General features: G+C 28.1%; 2 protein-coding genes across 2 annotated transcripts; one reads left to right on the top strand and one right to left on the bottom strand.

Annotated features, from left to right (window-relative positions):
- Window positions 1–2,209: 2,209 nt before the first annotated feature.
- LOC132920834 (tubulin-specific chaperone D) lies at window positions 2,210–9,448 on the top strand. The gene is made up of 16 exons (XM_060983539.1): window positions 2,210–2,415; window positions 4,625–4,994; window positions 5,060–5,235; window positions 5,421–5,559; window positions 5,629–5,827; window positions 5,891–6,101; window positions 6,175–6,323; window positions 6,382–6,611; window positions 6,712–6,957; window positions 7,018–7,348; window positions 7,438–7,800; window positions 7,872–8,005; window positions 8,089–8,240; window positions 8,302–8,494; window positions 8,562–8,879; window positions 8,936–9,448. Exons 2-16 carry the CDS (start codon window positions 4,626–4,628, stop codon window positions 9,224–9,226), a joined length of 3,501 nt encoding a protein of 1,166 aa, XP_060839522.1. The 5' UTR covers window positions 2,210–2,415; window position 4,625; the 3' UTR covers window positions 9,227–9,448.
- Window positions 9,230–16,027, bottom strand: LOC132920836 (EF-hand domain-containing protein 1-like). The gene is made up of 9 exons (XM_060983540.1): window positions 15,886–16,027; window positions 15,564–15,700; window positions 13,035–13,254; window positions 12,587–12,948; window positions 11,085–11,275; window positions 10,501–10,606; window positions 10,297–10,420; window positions 9,882–10,224; window positions 9,230–9,708 (listed from the first exon to the last, which is right to left on the bottom strand). The coding sequence occupies exons 1-9, from the start codon at window positions 15,931–15,933 to the stop codon at window positions 9,431–9,433; spliced, it is 1,809 nt and encodes a 602-aa protein (XP_060839523.1). The 5' UTR covers window positions 15,934–16,027; the 3' UTR covers window positions 9,230–9,430.
- Between the last annotated feature and the right edge of the window lie 1,214 nt (window positions 16,028–17,241).

The following is a 17,241-nucleotide window of genomic DNA, read 5'->3' on the forward strand; positions in this document are numbered from 1 at the left end:
TACTGATAATAGTCATTAAAGTATAAACTAGATCAAATATGCTATCAGGAACCTTCCTTGGTAAGTTGATGATCAGTGCATATTTTCTAAATCCAACCTATACATCAGACACAAATAAAAAAAAATACACACATCAATACATCATTGTTATAAAATAAATTCATTCATTGTTACGCTCAGAAGTCAGAACCTAACCTATATTTGAAGTCACAGAAATGATTTTTAAATTCCAAATTATTATGAACAGTAATGGACGTTATGTATAGATGATATTAACTATTCAGAGGTCACCCTAGTAGTTTCTGGTTAAACATAAAAAAAAATTACTTGTTAAAAAAATAAATTGGACAGGAGTCCAGGCATTTACCTACCCACAGGTAAATTAATTTTAAGAAGTAAAAAATAATAATTAAGATAATGCTATGTGCTTTATATCGTATAATACAGTTACAGTATAATATACAGATATTGTGAAAATGTGAAGTAGGCTAAATATATATATAACATATATTTAACATTTAAATACTTAATTAGAGAAAATTATTAATTAAACCTGAGTAGGAAACACGTTAGGCCTAAAAATACTGAATATTAATAAAATTAAAAAACCATACTTCATAATTTGGAAAATGATCCGGTCCATCCGCGTATTACACAGAGTGATTCTTTTATCATTATACACTAATTATTTCGTCAGTATTGACTTTTTTCATTTTTTTTTCAAAATATTTTGTATCATGCTTTTCTCAAACTGTATGAAATTCCACCCTTTTATTTAATAGTGAAACCACTATCAACTTTTTATTTTCAAATGGTAACCAACTATAAAATGTCATAAAATAGTAGGGCTATTTTTTTTATGAATTTATTTTTTATTTAACCATTAGTGAGTTATAGCTATTAGCTGCTCTAAGTCGGATGGTTTGAGGTTTTTAGGTGTTCATTTGGGTGATTGTAAATTCCACCGGTACGTATTTTTGATCTGAAAACATTAACTCTATCGATGGTAAAATCCATAGATTAAAACAAATAATTTTAAAGTCTGGTGAAGAAAAGTGGCGGTATGAAAACAAAAAGAGTGCCGCCGTTTTAAAAACCATTAATTTTGGAAATAAATAATAATCGAATAGGAACAATTATAACTTTCCAACGAACACTAGTACACTTCATAACAACGATGTGTAGTATATAAGTAGTACGATATTCCCTAGATAATATTATTACTTTTAAGTTTGATAATAGGTAAATACTAAATTTATTTTAATATTAAAGCTAACATCACAAAATCTGTCTGCTGAACGTAAATTGAACTACATTAGTAAGAGAGAGACAACACATGCGGCCATGTGGATATAACGTAGATTATGATAGCCATGGCCTAAAAAAGAAAAGTTGTTTAGTCGTCGATATTTTCGAGTACTTACCTACCTAATTAGTGGCTAATTGAAATTTACATTAAATATTCAATCTGGAATTTTCAATTAAACGTACATGGTTGCGCCCGCCGCCCACAGATAAACCACGTTTATATAAAAATAAATAATAATTAATTTGTGGACAAAAATTAATACATTTTTTTTTAATTTGCTCATACGTTACATCCTTATTAGGACCAAATGGCAAAGATACTAAAACAGTACAAAACTGTAGTGCGTAGTGTGCGTACTCTTGTAGATACTACAAATTTGGTCGTTTACTAATCCGACCAAATATTTGGTCGCTGGAATTCGGTGTTATTTCACTAGTTGTTTATAGTTAGAACCAGTCCTTATTTTTTGTAAATTATTCTACTACACACTACGATTTTTTTTTTTAGCATATCTAGACAAAAATCTTTTAAGGGTTGTAACTACTAACTATAAACTAGTAAACATAAACTTTTTTTCGTCTATTTCATATTTGCCATTTGCTACTGTACACTGTGTATGCTACTTGCTACTACAGTACTACACATAAAAATAGGTTCGGAGTTCTGACCATGACAAAATACATACAAAATGTACTGACTACTGTACTGGTGTGTGGTTAGAACTACGGTTATTATTTAACATCTACAATTATGGTTCGAATCAAACCACGAGGTTGGAACAAGTAAACTGTGGAAGTGTGGAGCAAAGGCAGACATTTAGTTTTGGACATTATTTAGTCGTGGTGGTGACGTTTCTACTTCGTTTATGATAAAATATTATGTGATAAGTACTGATAACCGAATATAATGTATTAATTAAAAAATAATAATTATTTTGAAAGTTATCGAGTTTTTCCTTCTTTCTATGGTTTTAATTATTCGTTAATTTTACATTTATATTTCAAGTTTTTAATAGTTAATATACCAAACATTTAAATATTATTTTGTGTTACTATTATGAGTAAAAACGTGATTTGAGCAAAAAAATATAATATTTAACTTTTAAGGTAATTTAAATACAATATAGTTACCTATTTAATACATTTTTTAGTTATATTATTAATGTAGAGCAGCATTTATCCAAAAACTAAAATCATAAAAAGAATTTGATGATTTATCTAATATAGATAGCTATTACAGTAATATAACAGTAAACGTTACTAAAAAGTTATGATTCAATGACATAATAACTAAGCTATGAATTTTTATATAGAATATTTTTTGTTTTACTTGCATTATAATAAACATAATATTTTCTTAGTCTTAATAAGAAAGCATACTAATTAATTCTATATTCAAAAATTGTATCATGAACAGCTTTTATCACAAAAATTATAAAAATTACAAATTATTGATTATGTATAGTAAATAAAAACAGAATTATTTTTCATAGACTTAGAAATTTAGAATACAGAACCATAGATTAAAGATGTAAATATGTAGTTATATTATATATAAATATATTAATACACACTAATGTATACTTTTTCGTTATATACTCTTGAAAAATAATTAATAATGATTGATGCAATAATATGTACTCACACTTTAGAATCTAATCATTTAAATTTATATAAAGATACACTAATCTGCTTAATAATTTATAATAAAGAGAGGATTTGTAATTTAGAGTAGACATTTGTAACATCACACGAAACTCCTTAAATAATAAATGGTAAAACAAAACAGTTTCCTAATCTATTGGTGATTGCTCATAATGCGAAATCGCCAATAGGTTGTAATCCAATGTTGGGTTCATAATTTTTCTGATGAGTCACAATCCATATTCTAAGACATCAGTGTCCACCCTTTTGTAAAGACTGTCCCACATATATTTTAATAATAATATATTACAATTTAATGTATAATTAATTGATGATTTTGAAATTGAAGCGCATTAATATCTATTGTGGGTTGGACATCCCTGTTTTAAGATTAAATTATATAAATATACAGGATACTAGGCTATGATTTTTATTCCAAATTATTTTAATTTATTCAAAACTTGGAAATTTTAATAGAAATATTATTTATGATGAAGTGTTAACATGATATTTTTAATAGGTAAATTTAGTTTATTTGTATTCATTCATGATAACTTTTTTAATATTTATAAATATATAATTTTAACATTCCAAACATTTTTCTTTCTTAATATATTTAGCATAAAAAGATATGAAATACTTTAACTAATTAAAGTATACTTCATATCTATAATTGTGTTATTAGCTTATAAAAAATAATATATAATCTATATGAGTAGAACTTGTATGGCTTAAAAACCAGTTTGGTAGATTGTATATGATATTACAGCAAGAAATAATAAAAGTATAACAATAATATTAAACATTTATTTTTTGTTGTTGTCTTACAGTAGAAGGGTCTAATAGTGGGCTATAACATAAAAAAGATTGGAAAACATTGGTATAAAATATCAAAGTTTAAAATTGTGATTTGATTTTAAGCAGTGGTGGCTCGTATCTTCAAAACTCTAGGAGCAAGCTTCATAAGCTACCAGTGGCAGCGGCCAGGATTTTTTTCTAGGTAGGGCCAATAGGAGGCTAACAATTATAAGGAAGGGCTACAAAAAATTAAAAATGAGTTTATTATAATATCTAAGATAGGGCCAGGCATTTTTAAGTAGGGCCATGGCCCTACCTTGCCCGTTCCTGGTGCTGCCACTGTAAGCTACCCACCTACCCACCAACTAAATTTACTAGGATCAATGTAATATTTTTAGTACTCCTAACATTTTTCATGTACTTTTACAATTAATTATAGATAAATTTAGTTTAACTGATATGATTAAATCTAACCAACTCTTTAGAAAAAATGAATAATATTGATTAATTAATATTTTATACTTTATATGTCATAAATCATATAAATTTAAAACAGGTGAGAAAATGGGTACCACTATGCTATAACGTATATTTAGATTAATTTTCTCATTGGTTCAGCATACCATCCATACTAGATACACACCCATCCATTTTCAGGTCTGGAGCTCCTAGCATTTTTATAACAAGTCAACTCTGATTCTAAGTATAGGTACCAACAAATTCTTAAATATCATAATTCAAATGAAAACATTATTTAAGGATAATAGGAGAATGTTTGGTGAATTACTTCGTATAATAATATAATGTATACTATTTTTGTATGTGTAAATGCTATTCTAATAATAATCTTAAAATAATTTATCATATTTCATAGAATGGTTCTGCCTGTTAATTCCATGTCAGATTCATTAGATGATACCAGTGAAGGTGTTGGACTGGGTTGCTGTTTAGTATTGTTTACAGAATGGAAACAAATTCTCGACTTTATTGATGAACTACCAGAAATCTATTCAAATGAGAGTCAAAGTGAAAATTCATATGAAAAATTCAAATATATACTTACACAATACACAGAACAACCTCATCTAATTGATCCATATTTGTGTGAAATATTGGGAAAAATATTATCCATTGTACGTGATACTTTAAAACCATCACTGCTAAAGCATAAGGCATTTCGTTATTTGTTTTTAGTGGTTAGTGTTAGAGGTTATAAAGTTGTTTTGCAAAATTTACCACATGAGGTAAGTTTACAAGTAAGAACAATATGTCGTTGTATAAAAATATTAGTAATTTTGATATGTTTTAGGTTTCCGATTTAGAAAAAGTTTTAAAAATGTTAGAAGAACAAAATGAATCTGATCATGACTCTTGGGAAACTCGTTATTGTCTTTTGTTATGGCTATCCATTATTGTTATTATACCATTTGATATGCGAAAACTAGATGGAACTTTGCATATGGAGCGTAAAACTACCTTACAAAGGTTTTTAAAAATATATATTTAGAATTACTAAATACTTTGTTTAATATAAATAATTTTGGTGGCCTGTCTTATAGTGGGTTGGTTATAGTTATAGTTGGTTTACTATTTAATTAAATTGCCAATATTTCTTCTTATAATATAAATTATTTTATATATATTAACCCAAACTTATTTTCAAAATATAGATTAGTCGATGTGGTCATGACATATTTAAGTTCTGGTGATGCTTGTAGAGATATGGCTACAGTTTTAGCAACTCGTCTGTTTACTCGATCAGATGTTAAAGAATCCCATCTTCCAATTTTTTTGGATTGGGTTAAACTGGTAATTGTTTAAAAACCATTTAATTAAAATATGTTCCTAGTATATCTATTAAAATGTGTACATATTTAGAAAATATCAGATGAAAAAGCAACTAGATGGGAAAGGCTCGGTGCAATGAGTAGCATTGCTGCTATTTTTAAAACTGCTAGACGAGAAGATGCTAAAAAATTTGTAGAAGAAATTTTTGAATGCCTAAAACTATCAAAATGTAAAAGTGATACTTTGAGATTGACAAGAAAATATTATATGAAAATTGTACAAAGAGCTGGTTGGTGTTTTATTATTTTTACACTTGATAAAATGTATAAAATTATCAACTGATTTTTTTAAGGTTTAACATTATTAAAAGTACGAATCGCAGCATGGCGTTACGATCGTGGTACTAGGTCATTAGAACAGAATTTATTAAGTACAGAACCACATCAAATTGAAACCAAATATGTTCAAATTGCTGAAGAAGATGATGATGAAATTCCTTTACTCTTAGAAGACATTATCCAAGAATTAATAGAAGGATTGAAAGATACTGATATTATTGTCAGGTAAGCTTAATCATTGTTAATTTAAAAATTTAAAAATTTGTATTAAAAAATATATACATTTTTTTTTGTTTAGATACTCGGCTGCTAAAGGAGTAGGTAGAATTACTGGCCGTTTATCAAAGACATATGGAAATGAAGTAGTAAATGCTGTGTTAAGTATGTTGAGTCCTGAAGAAAATGATAATGCATGGCATGGAGGATGTTTAGCGCTTGCTGAATTGGGTATGTTTAAACATAACATTATTAATTATAAAAATATAATTGTTTAATTATTTTTAAGGTCGGCGTGGTTTACTTCTCAGTGAAAATTTACCTCTCGTTGTACCTGCTGTAATTAAAGCTTTGGTGTATGATGAACCTAAGGGTTATACATCAGTTGGATCACATATTAGAGATGCTGCATGTTATGTTTGTTGGTCTTTTGCAAGAGCGTTTAGTACTAATGACATTCAGCCATATGTTGAAGAAATCGCTGGTGCATTATTAGCAGTTGCTTGCTATGACAGAGAGGTAATGTAAAATATATTAATGACTTATTATTATATATTGTATAATGTATAATGATTGTTGATAGATGATAATTATTTATAACTGTTTATTTATAATTTAGTTGACTTGTCGTAGAGCAGCTTCAGCAGCATTTCAAGAGAATGTTGGTCGTCAAGGTAAATTTCCTCATGGAATTGATATTGTGACAGCAGCTGATTATTTTTCAGTTGGTATGCGTAATAATGCTTATTTAGAAGTTAGCATTTTTATTGCTCAGTACAAAGAGTATGATAAACTTTTGATCAAACATCTATTAGAAAAGAAAATTGTACATTGGGACACATCAATTCGTGAATTAGCTGCAATGGTATGTATGAAGTATTTTTTTAAACACAAAATGGTATAAAATACATATGTGTATTCTTAGGCTTTAGGAAGACTTGTAGAATTAAAACCATCAACAGCTAAAGAATCAATTTTCCCAGAATTACTGTTATTAACAGAAACATCAAACATTAACAAGCGACATGGAGGTGTTATGGCTATTGGAGAAGTATTAAATGGAATATCCAAGACCCTTGATCCTAATGTTGAATTAGGAGAAGAACTGTTAGAGAAAATAATTAATCTTGTTCTCAATTTGAAAAATCATGGAAAATTGAAAGGCATTAGTAGTGAGTTAGTAAAAATGGCATGTTGTCACCTTATTAAACTCATATCTACAAGTAACATAATTGTTAAAGACAAACAGATTATAGGTATGGTTCATTTTAATAGTTGTCAGTTAAAATAGACATAACTTAGCTGTTAAAGAATTATTATTTTTATTTTGTTATGTCTTATTTAGATGAATGGAGATTATTGTTGGAAGATTGTTTGTCAAATGAAATGTTAGATTTACGAAACAAGGCTGCACAAGCTATTTGCCCTTTATTTGAAAAATATTACACCCCTGATTCATCTGATACTGGTATTATAATCAATGCATATGTACAAAAATTGTCTTCAAATCATATGATGGAACGTATTGGTTATAGCCTAGCATTGGGTTCATTACCTTCTTCGTTTATGAATAATTATATTGCATTGATACTGAAAAGTCTCATAGACTGTACTAAAATAACTCGACTAACAATCAAGTGGGCTGAATCTCGAAAAGATGCTGTAATTGCTATAACAAAAATTTGGTCCAAACTGATTTCGATACCTAGTATGTTCCAATCAATTTTTTATTTTTATGATAATAAATTCAATATTTTTATAGTTTTGTGTACTTAACAGGTTATGTGGATAATTGTATAAGACATTCAAGTGCAGTGTTACGTTGTTTATTAGACTGTGCTTTAGAGTATACTATGGATCATCGAGGTGATGTTGGTGTTTGGGTAAGAGAAGCCGCGATCAATAGTTTAGAGGTATTAGCATTTACTATTTTATATTTTATTTAAAGTATGTATTACAATGTTGTTACTTATTAATTTACAATTATTTACACAAGGTAGTAGTATTGGATTTGACTGATATTCAGCCAAACATACTAGATGAAAATACAATGAATCAAATTATGTGTGCTCTAATAAGACAAGGTGTTGATCGAATAGATAAAATTCGAGGACTCTCATGTATGGTCATAACAAAGTTACTGCATAGGTTAGAAAGAAAATATTTATAATTATATTATTAAATTAACATAACTCCAAATGTTTTATAGGAAAAAAAATATTGTTCCAAATATTGCTCATCGAAACGAACTTGAAAGATTATTTAGAAAAAAAGATTCATTCAATTGGTTCACAGAATCTGACTCTTTTTCTGTAATGGTGAAATTTTTAAGTATGCCTGAATACAAGTACCCTGTGTTGGTTGGTCTATTAGTTTGTATTGGCGGTGTTTCAGAAAGCCTAGTAAATGTTTTATATTTATCATATCACATTTTCATTTCATTAATACATTGTATGTTTATTTATTAAGGTGAAAGAAGCTTGTCTCAATTTCTCTAAGCACATGAAATCTATTACTGATGACGAATTTGAAAATTTATGCAATGACATTATTGCTGTATGGGGTGGTAAAGTGGCTGAAGTTGATGCTGATGAACGAATTCATCAGTGTATATTAATGTCTATTGAACGACTGGCTACAGCTGGAGCATTTAAAGATCAATTTGAACGTAATGAGTCTGAATTCGCCGCTAATATATTAACACTTGTAAAAAAAGAAGCTATTTCATCTAAAGGAGGCTCTACCAAATTAACATCATGTGTTGAATTGCTTTGTCATATAGTACAGGTAATAAGTACTTCATATTCCTTATTGACAATTGGTTAAATACTTATTTATTTTAGGTTCCTGGACAAGTTGGAATTCGCTCAATGACTCAACTATCAATATTTTTAGCACATAGATTTGCCTGGTTACGAAAAGTGGTAGCAGCTCGGCTAGTAGAAGTTTTAATTGTGTATTCAGATAGGTTTGGTGTATCAGATGAAAATATAAACAAAGTTGTAGAATTACTTGAAGAATTTGATTGGCAAGATTCTAGCGTAGAAAAAGTAAGAACAGAGCGTAATAAAATTTGCGGTCTTCTAAATGTACCCATTCCAAAGGTTGTTGTAAAAACTAATAATTTGCACTGATAGTTCTATGTATGAATTTATTTTTTATTATTTATACTAACTAAATTAACTTCTGTGATGTAATACTTTATTTTCATATTTTTTTAATTTTTGTTATCCACCTTTAACTGATAATATTTTTCACTATGTTAGAATATAAATAAGTGCTTACATTATATTTTAAATTAATTACTACTATATTATAATTGTTAATCATTACTATTATTAAATATTAATATTAGATTGGTTCATTTTATTAATCAAAACAGTATCTTCCAGTGATTCAATCTGTTTAGAATTACTGATGTCTTTAGTTATTGAATTCTGATTAATGACATCTGGTTTTTGCTGTGTAATTAGCAAACCTTTACTTTCAAGGTAACATTTGGCTTTGTCAATAGCCTCCTGGGTAAACTTATCCTTATTTTCATTCATATAATTATATGTCCATAGGTCTAACTCAACAATTATAAAAACTGATCCTCTTACATGTAATTCTGCACCTAGAACAGATATGATTATAATTTATGATCATAATAGTTTTGATTTTACATTGTTTATAAAAAATATTTTCACTTTTAAATAAATTAATAATAATTATATAGATGTTATATAATAATATTATGCAAATATAAATATGCAGCTTATTTAATAAATATAATTATAGAATATTTACCAATAGAAAAATCTTTAGTTCCATAAAACTGATCTTCATCTACATTAGTACCTGGTTTCCGTAACCTTGTAGATGACATGAATCGTCCTTTAATGAATCCACTATTCTTACTAGCCAATTCAACTACAGTCATTTTATCATTGCCAAGGCAATATTCCATGATGAAATCACGAAGATTATCTACTTCATACACGGGTACCATCTTCAATTTATACCTAAGTTTTTTACTAGCATTTAGTACATAAGTAACAAAATCCAATGTTTTTGGGGCTTTAGGTATCAGTGATAAACAATTCTGCCGTGTATCATCTGGATCACCAATTCCTGTGTGAGGTGGTATTACCTATCAATTCATATAGATCAAAGTATATTACTAAGATAGTAAAATACTTTGTGTAATTTTTAGTATAATTACCAATTTAGATACAGTTGGAAAATTATCTTTTGGGTTAAAGACTTCAATAGAATCAGGTTGAATGATTTGCAAAATGTCTTTATAGTAGTCTCTAGTAAATGGATCACAGTCGTAAAGTAAAAATCTAAAAATAGAATAAATGTTTAGGTTTAAATTGTTTAAATGTGAGATTTTGAACTTAGTTCAACTCGTTGGCGTGTTTACCTACGGCCCATCACAAAAATAGTATTTCCTATGATAAAATCTTTTGGTTGATAATATTCTTCACATTCTTTGTTCCCAGGTTCCAAATAAATTGACGGAAAATTTGCTAAATATTAAAAGAAAATTATTAAAAATTCTAATTATCAAATATAATAATTAAAATAATCTTGCAATCAAATACCTATTACATATTATTATTATAATTTATAAGTAACTTAATAATACATTTTACTTTAATAAGAATCTGCATTTATTACGTATTCAATCGTTTTTATTTTTATATTTTTTGCGTGAAATTATTCTACTATATACTTCACAGCTTCACTAAAGATTTGATTAAAAACAAAATAAAGAAACAAAATAAATTTAAAGTGAGGAATACATACTTATTTTTATTTAATTATTAGATAAAATTTTTATAAGAGTATAGTTTTTATCATAAAGTATAATTCGTTCTGAAAAGTTTTATTTATTATTATAAAAGTATACGGTAGCTTTGTCGTATGCTAATCTACACTATAAATACTACCAAGTATACCTAATTTTGATTATAATTCGTAAAAAGATTAGTATAGTATACTTACGCGGTAAATTTGACCAATCCTTTGGCAATCTAATTTTGCCTAAGAACAAAGGGAAAGAGTTTTGCCCATATGTATTTCCCATTTTTCTTGATTCGTAGATTTCTACACGGTCATAAGCCATAAAATACAAAAGTACAAAGAACTTCCATTCTGCAGGTTCAGATCCTTCATCGAGCCACGCCGTGTAAAACCTTCAAGTATAGGATAAACATTTAGTTAATATATTAGATATGTAAATAACATAGGTATCTAGACACTAGACAGTAGATATATGTAGACATAATTAATATTATATTATAAAAATATTTATCAATTTTTTTCAAGATATTTTCTTTGACACGTCATTTTTGGGGGATGGGTGTAGTATGATTTGCATTCACGCCTATTTTTATGACCTCTTGAGATCAAATACTTACCTAAAATAAAAACGTTGATATGACTATGTGAGTTTTAAATCTGATACTGAATTATAGTTTTTCAACTTTTTTTTTAATGCATTTTTGTTGTCCAACGATTAACCAACTTTCAAAATTTTGTTTTTAAATATTTAATGCACTTAAGTACTTAATAGGTACGGATTTATGCGATTTTAACTCATACATTTGTACACCTCATTCTATTAGTAAAAATTGTTTATTTTAAAATATTGGAAATAATGTATAATATATATTTTTCAACTAGGCATTTAATACTTATAGGTTTAAGTCACAAACTTACAAGTGAACAACTTATGTATAAATAAAATAGGTATCTTTCGTCTAAAAACAAAACAGTAAACACCGATTATTACACATGATTGTATAACAAAAAGTACCCGGACCGGCCCGATATAGATAAATATTTATATATACAAATTTCGTGTACGACGGTTAGGTATATGTCCACGATGTACTTCAAAACTACTCAACAGATTTTGATTAAATTATGATCAATATGTGTGATTTGGTCTCCATAATAAGATATAGGAATATATAGGATACCTAGTTTTTATCTCAATTAATGACCTCAATTTTTTTTTTACAAATTAAATGTTTATTATATTTTATGGGATATACAATTATTTTTAACGAATGAAATATAATCTATATTATCCAAAATACGAATAATCGACTTGCTGAGTTTTTTTTAATCGGTTATTATCTTTATTAGGTATTAAAACAAAAAAATAAACAATCTTAAACATGAAAATGGTTGATTGTTTATTTCACCATAAAAAAATGAGAAAACGAATGTGCCTTCCGTTGGCATTTAATATAAAATATTACCGTGCACAGGATTCAGAACTGGAGAGTAAAGATCATGTCTGAGTCATTGTAAGAAATATTTGAGTTTTAAAATTATAATTTTTGCTTTACACAATTTACCTGTGCAATTTGACCATAATATTATTTTATGCATCTACACTATACATATAACCGTATGTCCATATTTTTAAATACTATTAGACATTAGTAAGTACTAAATACCTACTAAATAGTAAGTAATACAGATAATATACCAACCTGAGTACCTTGCCGTCATTCTCTAAAAACTGTTTAAGCTTATCGTCTTCGATCGATCGACTGCCAAACCCAAACTTTAAAGCCAATGATGTAGACTGTTGTTTCTTCTGCTGAAGTAACTGTTTCCGTCTGGCATTCATGTAAGGGTCGTCGGGCACTGGTCTGTCAACATCAACTTCCACACCCTGGCTCGACAAGAATTGTCTGGTGAATGAGTCACAACTGCACAATTTATACACGACTCCGTAGAAACTAAGTTCCACGCCGTTGTTCAAATCGGACCAATGCCAAGTCCTGTTCTTACGGTGTGGATTCGGTATCTGGCCGCGTTTCAGCAGACATCCTTGGACATAACCTGCGTTCTAACGGTAAAATAAATAATAATTAAATACGTATATATTAACATCATTAAAAACCTGCAAAGAAAAAAATTAAGAAAAATTTAAACCTCTACAATGGGTTCTACGACACTTATAGAGTCATCGACCAAAAAATATGTAATTTTAACACGGCGAACTCTATAAGACGTGTCCACAGTGGATTCAGTTATAGGCTGTTGAGTAAATCCATTAAAGGAGAGACATTTTCCATCAAACACTATGAAATGTGGTTGAACAATTGGTTTCGGCGGATCTTTCGCTTTTCCATAAGTCAAAGTTGGATTATATCTGTATATTAAATTATTTAAATACAAATTACAATCAAATTTATAGTTATTATATTAATAATTGACTGTAGTGCATAATATCAATAATTATAGCCTATAGGTACCATAATACTACTATAGATGTATAATACTCATACCTATAATAATATAGGCTATTATAGTATTACAATATCCAACTATCTAATTGTAAGATGTAATGATTGTATAGGTCGTAAGTAAATACCTATAAATAGTATAATATGCTGTATTCGACCTAGCTACTACAGTAGGTTTTTAGAGTTTAACTAACGTAGCCACGTATACTTATACAGATACCAAGGTATCTAATACAAAAGGTGTTATAAATTTAAATTCAAATATAAATTTTTCAAATAAAAAGTTAAGTCTAAAACCCAACTATAAATATTAACAATATTTACAATTCGCTCAAACTTGTGTTATACTTATAATAGGTAGGTACCTATAACTGAAAAATCTCTGATCTGTTATTGCGGTTATTTTTCAATTTTACAAAAAATTATTTTGATAATAACTCAAGTATAGACTTATTTAGACCTATAACAATACGGCTTATGTAGATAATTTTCTGTTTTCTGAAACAAAAATTGAAATCTTTAACTTTTAACTTTTATAACATTTTAAAATACATGATGGTTGCACTTATTGTAGCAATAACCTTTTTTTTTCAATTAAATAATTGCTATTAAAGAATTTGTTTTAACAATGTAACTCTTATATGTTTTAGTCCCTACTCAACAAATAATGGATAATATATATTCAAGTATATTAAGTTCTATTTTTAAATTAGGTATTACTTTATTAAGTTAAGGTTACATATATTTAGATTCAGAGCGGAGCGTTGAATGTATTAATTTTACAACAATTTGTGTTTTTTCATGTTTCATCGCTTTTTTGAGCAATACAAATAATTAGATTTTCAAAATTGATGGTGGTATTACTGGTATTAGCATTAGTATTATATTATATTATATTATATAGCGGCCCATGATACTCGCTTCGGGTGAAACTCGGTGTAAGTGAATACCTTAGGACGGAAACACGATTTGGGAGAAATTATAGTAATAACATATTGAGTTTTGTGTTAAGGTGGGTCATAACTCATAACGGTGTTTGCGAAATTGATTCCACTGATGTGATGACTATATTTTGGTGGTCTCGTTTTGAACGCGAAAAAATTGAATTTGAATGTCTAGTCGTTGAACCAGTGTAAATCGATACTTGACAATGCAATCCGCTTACGGCGGATTGTCCTACCTCCTAACGTCGTTAGGCGGACGCTGTTTTATTCGTAAAATATTTAAAGTCGAATCGCGTTTTTGAATGTTAAATACATTATCAGATATCAATAGTAAAAATCAATTTACACGCAACTAAACCTACCAGGTAGGCAATCCGACTTTGTCGGATCGCAGACCACGTGGGCGCAATTAGTGAAATAAGAATTTTTCTCACAACGCTATTTCGAAATATGTATTATACAAATATATATATATATATATATATATAAATGTTGTCATATTCCCTCAGAAGTCGATAGTCGGGTGTTATTTTTTTCGTAAAAAAGTCAAAGTAAAATCGCGTGTTTGAACTTTTAACAGTCAGCAATCAATAGTGAAAATCAATTTCGATACGCAACTAAACTTATAAAGTAAGCAATCCGACTGCGTCGGATCGTGGACAATGTGGGCACATAGGTGAAATTGTATATGTATTGAATATACAAAATTGTAACACAGGGAGAAATATTAAAAACAATTTGTAATTTATTCTATTAATTTACAGAAAAAGAAACTATAAACACGGAAGTAACTTTAATTGTGTATTTACCGTATTATATATACAATGATAATATATTTTAATTTGTCACCAAATGCTTATATTAGCATACATTTACTATGTACCTACATCGTATTATAATTTTCAAAATATTTCGACCCTTTTTAAATTATTAATAGACATTTGGTATTTTTAATTTATTTTAGTTTTGATAAACATTTTTAGTTCGGTTAATAAAGTCTTTGATATTCTTTCCATTTTCTGATTATTGTGTCTAAGTACTAAGAAGTGAATACACTATATATATTCAGGACTCAGCTACACTGTTACAATATATAAAACATGAGTATTGAGTACTAGTACTTTATAATGCAATTAATAGGTAATAGAGTAGGTACCTAATAAGTAATGTATATATATATATATATAAATATGTACTATATTTATGTAGAGATAATTATACTTCATTATAGGTATATAAGTATATTGTATACAATCACTATAAATACTAACCCTATGGTACCTAATGTTTTACTGTACAGCATAAAGTCCACGTCTAAAGGGGCTTTTCCAATGCCCATTGGCTTGTCTTTGGGAATAGCATATCCGTTTTTCCATCGAAACTGAGAACTTAAATGATGATCCTTTTTCTGTATAAAATATAACAATAATATAATAATTAGCCAATGGGTAAATAGGAATATGTAGATATAGGCATTGCGGGTTTCCATAAATTTGTGCATTATTGTTTATAGGTACTATATACTACTATTTATTAAAATAATAATAATACTTAGAATTAACACTTATTATCTATTTAGAATATTATACTTACTGTTATGTCTGTAAAACGAAATCCTGGTATAAAAGGTAGACCGTCCATTTTCTTGATTTTATATAAATGTAATGTACAAGTACTTGCATGTTCATAGTTCAAGAATTAATCAATAGCGAACTTGGTTACCAAGCGGGGTAAATTGTCAGATATTATAAGCTATAACAAACAGGTGCAAACTACAAGTGTAAATAATAGTATTCTAAAAACAGTAAAAACGCATCATTATATTTATGGTTGGCCGTGGGGTGTTGTAGGTCCTAGCACCCCTGCCACCACCACCGTCAGAGCCTATAAAGAATAATAAATTATAATCATTCTTTTAATTTGGGGGTTTCCGTTTTTCGCCAAAATGACCATCGTCATTAACTTAAAAGCGCTTTGTTGTCATCACAATTTTGGTATAATTATAAAAGATATAATTTCATCAAATATTTTCTTCATACCATTTTCATTCATATTTAAATAATACCTAATATAAATATTAAGTTTTCACTACCGTTTTTTTAAAATAAAATTATTTAATTTTTCACAGTTAAAATAGTTATTTTTTATTAGATTTTCATTTAGCGTGGTAGATTACCGAAACCGGAGAACGAATTTTATTATTTGGGGTCGTGTTCAGGGACATACACAGGGGGGTGTTTTGGGTGTTCAAACACCCTTCAAAATATTTGGTTTTTGTATGGTTATTTACTTATTCTATTTTAATGTTAATTGTCATAATTATTATTATAATTTGACAGACAGGTATGATATTACAGGGGCTAGGTAAATTGAGTCCCGGATTTTAAAAGGTATAAGGTAAACTGAGTCCCTAATTATAATAGCTAGGTTTAGTTACCAAAACAGCACATTTTCTTTCTCACTTTTACAGGCTTAGTACTATCTGTTATGTTAAAAATGTACTTTTTTTGCTTTTAATATCTAATATTATTCACAACGTTGTACATAAAAATCACAATTAATTATATATATAACTGGCGTAGTTAAACATGTGCTTTTACTCATTGTAAATGATGACGATTTCTAGTCATTGAATCGAACACTGATTTTTTTCAAATTACCTAGTTTCATTGGAAAAATATGTCTGTAGACTTGAATTGAAAGAAGAAAAATTAAATATAAAAAAGACCCCTCCTAAAAGTATAAAACGAGTACAAAATAATACAAATCCTCGTCAAGATATTAAAATATAATATTCTATTTACCGTAGGTACTACGTGTTATATATAAAAATAATCGTCTATAGAAAATAAAAAAAGCGTTAATTCCTAATATTTACTGGCCGTTAAGAATAATGAACATCATACTATAGCTGGCTAGTAATAAAAAAAAACGTTGCACTCGTCGTCT

The sequence above is a fragment of the Rhopalosiphum padi genome, chromosome 2, assembly GCF_020882245.1.
Source record: "Rhopalosiphum padi isolate XX-2018 chromosome 2, ASM2088224v1, whole genome shotgun sequence".
NCBI classification, from domain to species: Eukaryota; Metazoa; Arthropoda; class Insecta; order Hemiptera; family Aphididae; genus Rhopalosiphum; species Rhopalosiphum padi.

Coding starts and splice junctions, on each gene's coding strand:
- LOC132920834 (XM_060983539.1), top strand. CDS start 4,626: ATGGTTCTGCCTGTTAATTCCATGTCAGATTCATTAGATGATACCAGT. Junction 5,236..5,420: donor CGTAAAACTACCTTACAAAG/GTTTTTAAAAAT, acceptor TTCAAAATATAG/ATTAGTCGATGTGGTCATGA. Junction 8,241..8,301: donor ATAACAAAGTTACTGCATAG/GTTAGAAAGAAA, acceptor AATGTTTTATAG/GAAAAAAAATATTGTTCCAA.
- LOC132920836 (XM_060983540.1), bottom strand. CDS start 15,933: ATGGACGGTCTACCTTTTATACCAGGATTTCGTTTTACAGACATAACA. Junction 12,949..13,034: donor TCGTAGAACCCATTGTAGAG/GTTTAAATTTTT, acceptor TTTTACCGTTAG/AACGCAGGTTATGTCCAAGG. Junction 9,709..9,881: donor AACTAAAGATTTTTCTATTG/GTAAATATTCTA, acceptor TATCTGTTCTAG/GTGCAGAATTACATGTAAGA.